The sequence below is a fragment of the Danio rerio genome, chromosome 17, assembly GCF_049306965.1.
Source record: "Danio rerio strain Tuebingen ecotype United States chromosome 17, GRCz12tu, whole genome shotgun sequence".
NCBI lineage: Eukaryota > Metazoa > Chordata > Actinopteri > Cypriniformes > Danionidae > Danio > Danio rerio.
This window is the reverse complement of record NC_133192.1, coordinates 37,008-46,200: the sequence shown is the minus strand read 5'-3', so window position 1 is coordinate 46,200 and position 9,193 is coordinate 37,008. Positions and strand designations below refer to the sequence as shown.

The 9,193-nt window shown below is 41.4% G+C and overlaps 1 protein-coding gene across 2 annotated transcripts; it reads right to left on the bottom strand.

Moving 5' to 3' along the window:
* Positions 1-539: 539 nt before the first annotated feature.
* Positions 540-7,390, bottom strand: LOC141378478 (uncharacterized). 2 transcript variants are annotated; one of them, XR_012393122.1, is made up of 4 exons: positions 7,329-7,390; positions 5,743-5,863; positions 1,935-3,089; positions 1,016-1,767 (listed from the first exon to the last, which is right to left on the bottom strand). XR_012393122.1 is itself a non-coding variant. In XM_073927935.1 (3 exons), exons 2-3 carry the CDS (start codon positions 5,825-5,827, stop codon positions 2,512-2,514), a joined length of 663 nt encoding a protein of 220 aa, XP_073784036.1. In that variant the 5' UTR covers positions 5,828-5,863; positions 7,329-7,358; the 3' UTR covers positions 540-2,511. The 2 variants fall into 2 exon arrangements, 1 of the variants encoding a protein (XP_073784036.1); XM_073927935.1 differs by having other exon boundaries at positions 540-3,089; positions 7,329-7,358.
* Positions 7,391-9,193: the final 1,803 nt, after the last annotated feature.

Sequence of the window (9,193 nt, the reverse complement as noted above, 5' to 3'; positions counted from 1 at the left end):
TATAATCTGAGCTCAGGCTGAAACTGCAGCGCTGATCAGGGGTCAGTCCCACACGCTCCGCATCATTGATCAGGGAGCGTCCAGATGGTCACTTTGTGCGACCCTATAATCCGCTCCGTCGCTCTGCCGGTTCCAGGAATGTGTGTATGTGTGTTTTTCAGTCAATAACACGCGATCAATGCACAAAGTCCATTAAACGTGATAAAATTCACAACCACAGTATAAAAAATAACCTCCACATTTCATAAAAAGAATCGCTCCGTTCTGTTCTGTGTTTACCTCATGGTTAAAGTTGTTGCACGTCCGCTGGTTCCTGCCTCAATATGAGCGAGTTTACACGACATTCGACATTTACACCTCACTGCCCACTAGCGTTTCAGAAGTGTAATGCAGACCAACAGCACGCAGAAATGCACAGCTACGGGCGTTGCATGCGCCAATGGTTACGCCGGTCACTTGACGCAGAAGTATAAACCAAGGCTTCAATCACACACAACAAACAGCTGAAAACAATAATAAAAACCCAACATCAGCGTGAATATTATAATGTCACAAGTGTCTTTGCTATTTTAATCAATCTTAATCCAATTTTATTTTGCAATGAAATGACGTCCAAACAACGTCTTTCTGGAGCTGAAAAGAGGAAGAAAAGAAAAGCTGAAAGGGAAGGTGTGTTCTGCTGTGTGGCTTTAGCAGTGCACTATTAGGACTCGCTTTAATAAATGCAGTGATGCGCATAATCACAGAAATACTGTGTGATATGTGAGGAAAAACAGGCCACATTCAGCATGTTTCATTAAATAGTCTAGTATTTTTCCACCTCACTAATTCACCCTGCTGAAAACACACAGGTTTCCTTCTCATTGTCAACATCTTATCTTACCCGCTGTCCAGCATCTAATGCAGAGTTTTCTGTAAATCTCAGAGTGAAACAAGCACAAATGTCTCCTGCTATTCCAGTTAATTATGCGTATATTTGAATGTTATTCATTAACAAAAATGCAATTGATTCATGTTTTATATGTCATAATCATATACTATTTATTTTTTAAATGAGTGTTTGTGGCTTGCAAACTTAGTTGTTTAAATCTGGGTAAATATGTTGACGTGTATTACAGGTTAAACGTGTTACAGTTAGTAAAAATGAGTACACTTGCATATTAAAATGTCTTTTTGTGCATTCTTCTTATTGTTTTTACACCAGTGGGCCCAATGTTTTTTTTTTATCTTGCCCAGCATGCTCTTGTGGTTGAAAAAAGGCAGCTCCTAGTGTAGAAAAGCGCATTACATCAGTCTGTTTTATTCTCCAATCAAATGAAAGCAGAGGCGGGGCTTCTGTTGAGGTGACAGCAGAGTTTGTGTTGTCATGTAGACTACGGAGACCTTTAAAGATGGAGGAGAGACTAGTGGTCATTGTTTCCAATTATTTAGAGCTGTACGACTTCACAAATCTTCAATATTACAACATTATTAAATATTACAGTTATTGGAATATCAACGCTCGAGCACCACACTTCTTTACCAAATGGCTTTAACGCAATGAGGTGCAGCTCATGTTCTCAGATCAGAAAGCGTGTTCAGTGCCATCAGCCCCTAAAACATCTACTGTCCTGCTCCTCCAGAATCTGTAGCTGTTATTGTGCAGCTAAAGACTTTCAATGGTCTGCCCTCCTGCTTAAATGAAGTGCTGTTTAGCGGAGCAAGGAGATTTTTCACAGTATTACCAATTATATTATTCCTCTATAGCACAGGTGTCAAACTCAGTTCCTGGAGGGCCGCAGCTCTGCACAGTTTAGTTCCAACCCTAACTAAACACACATGACCAAACTAATTGAGTCCTTCAGGCTTGTTTGAAACCTACAGGTAAGTGTGTTGGAGCAGGGTTGGAACTAAACTGTGCAGGGCTTCGGCCCTCCAGGAATTGAGTTTGACACCCCTGCTCTAGAGGCTCAGCGGCTGGGCAGGAGGCATTTCTGCCAGTGTTGTTGTGGGTTTCCTGCGGGTGCTCTGGTTTCCCCCACTGTCCAACAATGGTGAATAAATGAGCGTGTATGGGTGTTTTCCAGCACTGGGTTGCAGCTGGAAGGCCACCGGACACATAAATCATATGTGGTTTATTACTCTCGGTTGACTCCTGATAAATCATCGTTTAAAGGACAGTGTCAGTCATGCAGTCGTAAGTGATTGAGTGGAGTGTCTGTAAGGCGAATGAAGATATTTCTCTACATCCACACTTCTGCTACTGTCCATCCCCGCTGTAAACACAGCACTGATTAAGCTGAATAGTCTAGTCGTTCTGCAGCCAGTGCCATCCAAACCATCAGCATCTGATAAAAAACACCCGACCAGTGCAAGAACTCCGAGTTCAAGAGTTCAGAGTCGAGTTCAGAGGTCAGATTGAGAGTGGGTGTTGAGTTGAGCGCTGTGTTCAGAGGCATCTCTGCCTGGTTTCCACAGCTGTATAAAGAGCCGCTTCATCTCGGAAAGCTTGTCGATGGTCTCAGTCTTCCGTCATGTGTGGATTCTCATGTGGACCTTCAGGTTAGCGTGTTTACTGAAGCTCATGCCGCACTGGTGGCATGTCACACAGCTCTCCCGCAGATGGACGGTCATGTGGTTGTTCAGGATATCTCTGCGTGTGAAGCTCTTTCCGCAGCATGCGCAGGTGAAGGGCTTCTCGCCGGTGTGCACCTTGAAGTGAGCCCGCAGGTTCCCCTTAAGGTTGAAGGTGCGTCCGCACTGTGAGCAGGTGTGTGGCCGCTCGCCGCTGTGGATGCTCATGTGTGTCTTCAGGCTACCTTTCCTGGAGAAACTTTTTCCACACAGCCGGCAGATGAAGGGCTTCTCCCCACTGTGGACGATCAGGTGCAGTTTCAGGTTCCCCCTGTTGCTGAAGCTCTTCCCACACTGCGGACAGCACAACCTGATGGAGTCCTCGCTCTCCTCAGCTGCTGCGTCTGTGCTGGTGAAGTCCTGACGCTCCTCTAACAGGTCTTTCTCTTCTGTGTCATCCAGTTCTTCTCTGCCGAACGGGTCTTTCCCTTTAGTGTCCTCCAGATCTTCTGTCTCTTTCTTCAGCACCAGCAGATCTGAGGGAAAAGCAAGTACGAGTAGAGATGAAGCCCAGATTAAGGCCAAATCCCTAATTCTTAGCCCTTCCCTTTGGCTATCGGTTTGCACATTCACCTGAAGGGTTAAGGCCTGGTTTATACTTGACTGGTTTGGTTGTTAGCTTGAGTGCACATGGAGAATGTGATGCTGCGCACACCCAAAGTGAACCTTCGAGATGGCATGATTTCAGCTGGCGGAGCGCACAAACTTATTTTGACTCGAGCAAACAGTCCGTGTGGCGCCACGTTTGATTTGAGTTGAATATGAAACACTTTGAAGAGGTTTTGTCTGAAACAGTACAACTGTACACACCGCTTTATGATCCGTTCATGCATGATCATAGGGAGAACCAGATGACCAATAACTCCTGGCAAGAAATCGCAACAGCCATGGAAAAGGAGGAGAGTTTTTGTTAAAATGTTTAGAGAAACTTGAGGGATGAGATTATTAAAACAAAAAACACAGGCCATGGCAACAGTGGCGACCCGGATACACAATCACAGAAACTGTGTTTCCACCAGGTTTTACTCTGATGTGTATAGCACAGTTTGAATGTAAAACAATTTAACAGTTACAAAACTAAAATGAAGAGACTGAATTATTCCTTTAATAACTGGAAGGGAGAATTTGAAGCTGTCGGTTTACAGGATACTGATGCCCTGTTTCTCTGGGCTTTATTGGTGATTGATGTCAGGGATGTTGGACCATTATTGTCTTTTTAGCATAAGCAGAGGACACAAACTAGCCAGACAGTAATGTGAATTATGGAGTGGGCTAAATCCATAAAACGTCTCTATTATTTAGTAAGTGTACTTTTTACCTTGCCATAATAAACATTTATATTAGTAGAGCTGCCCATGTTCTGCTGTCACTGATATTTAGCTTTAATATGTAGCTAATACAGGTAACTTTAACTGTCTGAAATGTGACCAAAAGCAAGTGATGCATCAAAGTTTGATTTAGAAATCTTGAATGGTTATAAAAATCTTTATAATTATAAAAATAAAAGTAAAAATAATTAGTTTAAAAGTATGGAGTGAAATTAACGATATGACGTAGTTCCGGAAACTTCCTACTTTTCTGTTTATTCGTCTGATTTTACGCTCAGTGTCTTTTGAGCGCCCCCTGTTGTTGTAAAGAATATCACAAACAGCGAATGCATCAAGTATAAAAGCCTCGTTCGTTTCGTGAGGTACACGTGCAGTCAGCGGAGGTCCACGACGCGGCACCAGGCAAAAGTATAAATCAGCCTTAAGATTGTCCCTATTCTCTTTTGTTTGGAGGTGTAGGAGTAAGGGGTAGAGCCACACAGCCCATCAAGTGATGGTTTTTTAGGACCACACTACAAACTTTGGGTATTACGAGAGATTTTTCCCCCGAACACTCCATCTACAACAGCAACACGACTGCAAAACTGACACTTACAAATGTGAAAAGAAGGATTTTTAATACGAACAAGCAACTAAATCTTTACATTTACAGTGTGTTGTGTTCATGACAAAATGTCACCAACAGCCTTAAAATTACCACCCAACATATTACACAGATATTCAGTCAGGGATGAAGCACATCCAGGGGTTTATTGCAGAATAAAGGCTGACAGGCATATCCGCAGCCTAATGCAAAGCACTGACTGAGGGGTTTATTCTGAGAAAACAACCGTCCTGCATGTGCTTTATCCAGCTTATCTGTTTGACACAAAAAAGACACAAACCATTGTTCTCAGCTGTAAAAGTTTATTAAATCTTTCGTTAAACGCAAAGCTGACTGAATTAAAAACAGCTGAATGCAACAGCCCAGAGAGATGCAGTGTGAAAACACCTGTGACACGGCTAAATCCTGCAGTCTGAGCTCGGCATTAATCTTCTTCTCTTGTGGTTATATTCATGAATATGAGCACTACATAAATAAAGAACAGCTTCCTGCTTTTTCAGCATGATCCACCAGACGAACACCTGACGAAACCCAAAGGCTGACACACTTTCCAGCTCTAAATGAAGAGCAATCCTCCAAATACAGTCCAACACTACTGTTTGCATGCTAGGCTGGCCACACTTGTACAGTCTGCTGTTTAGCTGACATCAGAGCAGTGCGCTGTGCTGTTTGTGTTACGAGACAGCCACACTTAGTGCTGGAGTGCATGATGTCACAGCGCTCCGTCAGAAACACCAGACGCAATAGTGAGTGTCTCATGGCATGATGTGAGCTCAGCAGAGTGTTTCAGTTCATCCATACAGTAGATCAGTGTTGATGATCACACACTGCATTACACTCAACTTCCATATGGATGAGTTGAGAATGGCCGCTCCATGAGTGTGCTAGTGACGACATGATGACGTGTGTGTGCGAGTAGTAGCGGTGTCACACTGTTTAGAGGAATTTCCCCATATCTTCAGCATACACCTCACCTCACCATGTGTAGTTAGTGTTATCAATATCAATACTATCAATATGACCATTTCCATGTTAGACACTGGGTTTAATGTTGCTCACAATATTTGTGTAGTACGGGCTGCCTCTGTGTTATCTGGTCATTTGTGTCCACACAAGGCTCAGGTCAAATAAAACCATTTATAATTAAAACACGTGTGATTTCTGCAGAGCTGCGAGCATCAGATGAGGAAAACCAACCTGTCTGCTCCTCCGCATCTTCATCTCTGATTTTGAAAGCTTCTTCAATCCTCACGTCTTCACATTCCTCTTTAATCAACGCCATCTTCAGAATTACACATTCACGGGTCTCATGGAGTCTCTGTGAGTTTCAGAGGGGAGAAAATATCAACATAAATATGAATAACTCCAAACCCTAACCTCTGACTGCCTCATCAGCTCTCCAGCTCAGCAGCCAATCAGAATGAGAGTTAATGGCCTTAAAGGCACAGTTCATCCAAAACTGAAGTCTCAAGTCCTCGTTTACTCAGCCTTCACTTGCTCCAAACCGGTTTAGGTTTTTCTTCTGTTGAACACGATAAGATAACCTGTAACTGCTGACGTCCATCGGTTTAGTTTTTCCTACTATGGAAGACAATGGTTTCAGCATTCTACAAAATATCTTGTGTTCAGCAGAAGATTTATGGGTCATTCTACCAGACACGTACATTTACACTTATAAATAACGTGACAGGGCCTGACCTAAGCTTGTCCTCCTCAAAACATCATACAAAGACTAGCATTTATTCATACGGTTCAGTAGCTGTGTCCCATTTCAGAGGCTGCATCCTCAGGATGCATTTGAAGTGTGCTGCATCATCACGGCACGATGAATGCGGTCTCATTTAGAAAAAAATAAAAGGCTCCTTCAAACACAGCCTCCAAACACGTCCTCCGGTTCCCAGGTAATGAAGCACACAACCGGTGGATCCTCGGCCTCGAATGTCCCAAGATTCACTGCACGCTGATAACGGCTGGACATTTTATGGATCAAAAAATATATATTTCCAGCTACTGTAAACCTGGCCTTGCATTTATATCTCTTACAATAATTTTTAAAATCACTTTGAAAAAGCCTTTACACATTGAATTAGCAGGAGGTTCATCTGGGCTGAGGACAAGCACAATGACAAGCACAATGACAGGGTTTCAACAGTGTTTTAATCAAGAAAAGCAATCTGAGAAGCAAATGAGTGACATAGTCCTATACAGAACAGCTCTCAGAGATCAACCATCAGCCCATTTAGACAATGAAATAGTTTTCATTTGCTGCATTTCTGTTATTATTTGAGTACATTGTGGGTGAACTGTACATCTAATTCATATCATTTCCACAATAAACGAGTAAAAACACAGGCAGAGTTGTGTTAATTACTGAACTGAAACCTGAACGCAGTATATGTCCACTGTAATGATAGAACTGCTGCGCCTGCGCTGTTTGACCAGCAGGAGTCGGTACCGCGCGGTGACTCGGATCACTGAATCGCTTTGAGAAGCGTTTGATTCAGTCCACTTGGACTGTCTAAAAACTGTTTCTGCCGTCACGGATAGTCAGTGACTGGATTTCTGATCAAGCAGATCTAGATATTAAGAGCGAAATGAGAGGCAGCTTTTCCTTCATGCGCGGATAGGAATGAACGCGCTTTACTCACGCAAATAGCCTGCATTGGTGTTTGAAAGGCATTGCAATAATACACCCAGCAGCACATAATTCATGTTGTACTGCTAAAAATATTAATAACAATTGTTAAACTGTTTTTGTGTGATTAAACTGTTTAAAAACAAACCTTTCTCCAGCCGGATGAAAACAGAAGCAGGAGCGCGGCGCGGCGTGATGACGTCACTAAGCAAAAACAAAATAAGAGTCGTGTCCTGTTTATTAGACATGGTCTAACCTAAAAATAAGTTTTATGGATTTTTCGAATGTACCAAGAACTTATTTTAAACGTTTCTGAGTTAAAACAACAATGTTTGGTGTTGAAACTATTTTTCGGAAAAAATGAAAATGATGACAAATTAATAAAAAGAGCGGCTAAAGATGAGTTCATGTTAGTTCAGACGCACATCATTGTGTTTCTATTTAAATGATTCTGTTAAAACAGGTAATAAATGTAAACCATTATTCCCCAAAGAAAACACACACACACACACACACACACACACACACACACACATTTAAAACTATATGTGCATAGAGCCCATTCGCTCCAGTGTTGGCCTTTTATTTATTGGTTTTAACAGCTTGAGTGATCGGTAATTGCTCAGTTCATTAGTGAACAATGACAGCATGTGTTGTTATTAAATGCAAGTTTTAATAATGTGTTTGGGTTGTGAGGATTTGTAACACGTGTCAAACTGATCAGGATATTTTTTTAATTTGCTGGTGTGTTTTAATTGCGTGTGTCTTCTTAAATTGCAGCACTTTAAGGTCTCTCACTCAACAAATTAATGTCAAGACTGCTAAATGTAGTTGTTTTTAATGTTGCATGAAAAGTTGCTAAATCTAGCACCAAAATGACTTTCTGTAAATGAAGAGTGCCGTCGCGCTGCTGCTGTTCATCTCCGGAGTGACAGATGGCAGTCACGTGTCCATAAGCGTCTTCTGACTGAACCCAAAACAGAGAGAGAGACACACACACACGTAGTTTGACAGCGGGAGTAAGTTAGAGTTGTCACAGGTAGACTGAAACAGACTAATATATAGAGGTAAGTTGGTTTTATATTCGCACATTCAGACTTAAAATAATAATATTAATGATTTCAGGAAAGGGTTTTTTTTTGTTAATTGTAAATGTTGAAATGATATGATGATGACAGTCAGGTAAACAGTGCTGATGTTGTGGAGTGTCCGTGTCATTATAATCAATCTGTGTTAGACATGATGTTTAATATTTTATTGAAGCTTTTTATTAAAGTCTGAATGTGCCAATAGCAAACCAACTTTACCTCAAGCATGTGATTTGTGTTAAATACAGAAAAATACAAATAAGAAGTTGAGTATTTATGTTTAAAACTCTAAATCACTGCATCTTTATATCCCGGGGCACTATTAATATTAATGTCCTGTGTTGCAATACTGAGATTGAGGTAAATTATATATTTATATATCAATGCAACATGCAAAAAAGGTATAATAAACTGGTTTTCTAAATGTACTCCACAAAACCACTTCAGGTCAATAAAACATGCACCAGCAAACATACAGAGATATAGCTTCACCTCAAATCTTTTATATAATACCTGATTACTCCATACCCAAGATTAAATTATATACAGCGGGGGAAATAAGTGTTTGACCATCAGCATTTTCATCAGTAAGGGGATTTCTGTGTGGGCTATTGACACAGTTTCCAGCAGATGCAGTCATCAAGCCAAATATTGAATTTAACATCAGAATATTTCAGTATACGAGCAGAGTCATAATAAATAAAGTGACACGACTCAGGGAATGAGCACTGAACACACTTTATTTAATACTCTGTGGAAGAGCTTCTGCTGGTGATTCCAGCTTCTAGACGCCTCTGTGGAGAGACCAGTCGTCTGCACTGCTCAGGAGTGATCCTGGAATAACTGAAATCAAGTGATCCTAAATAAAAGCACATCCTCATCCTCCTCATTGTGTCTCTCAGATTGCTGGGCTGTGAGTGTGTTT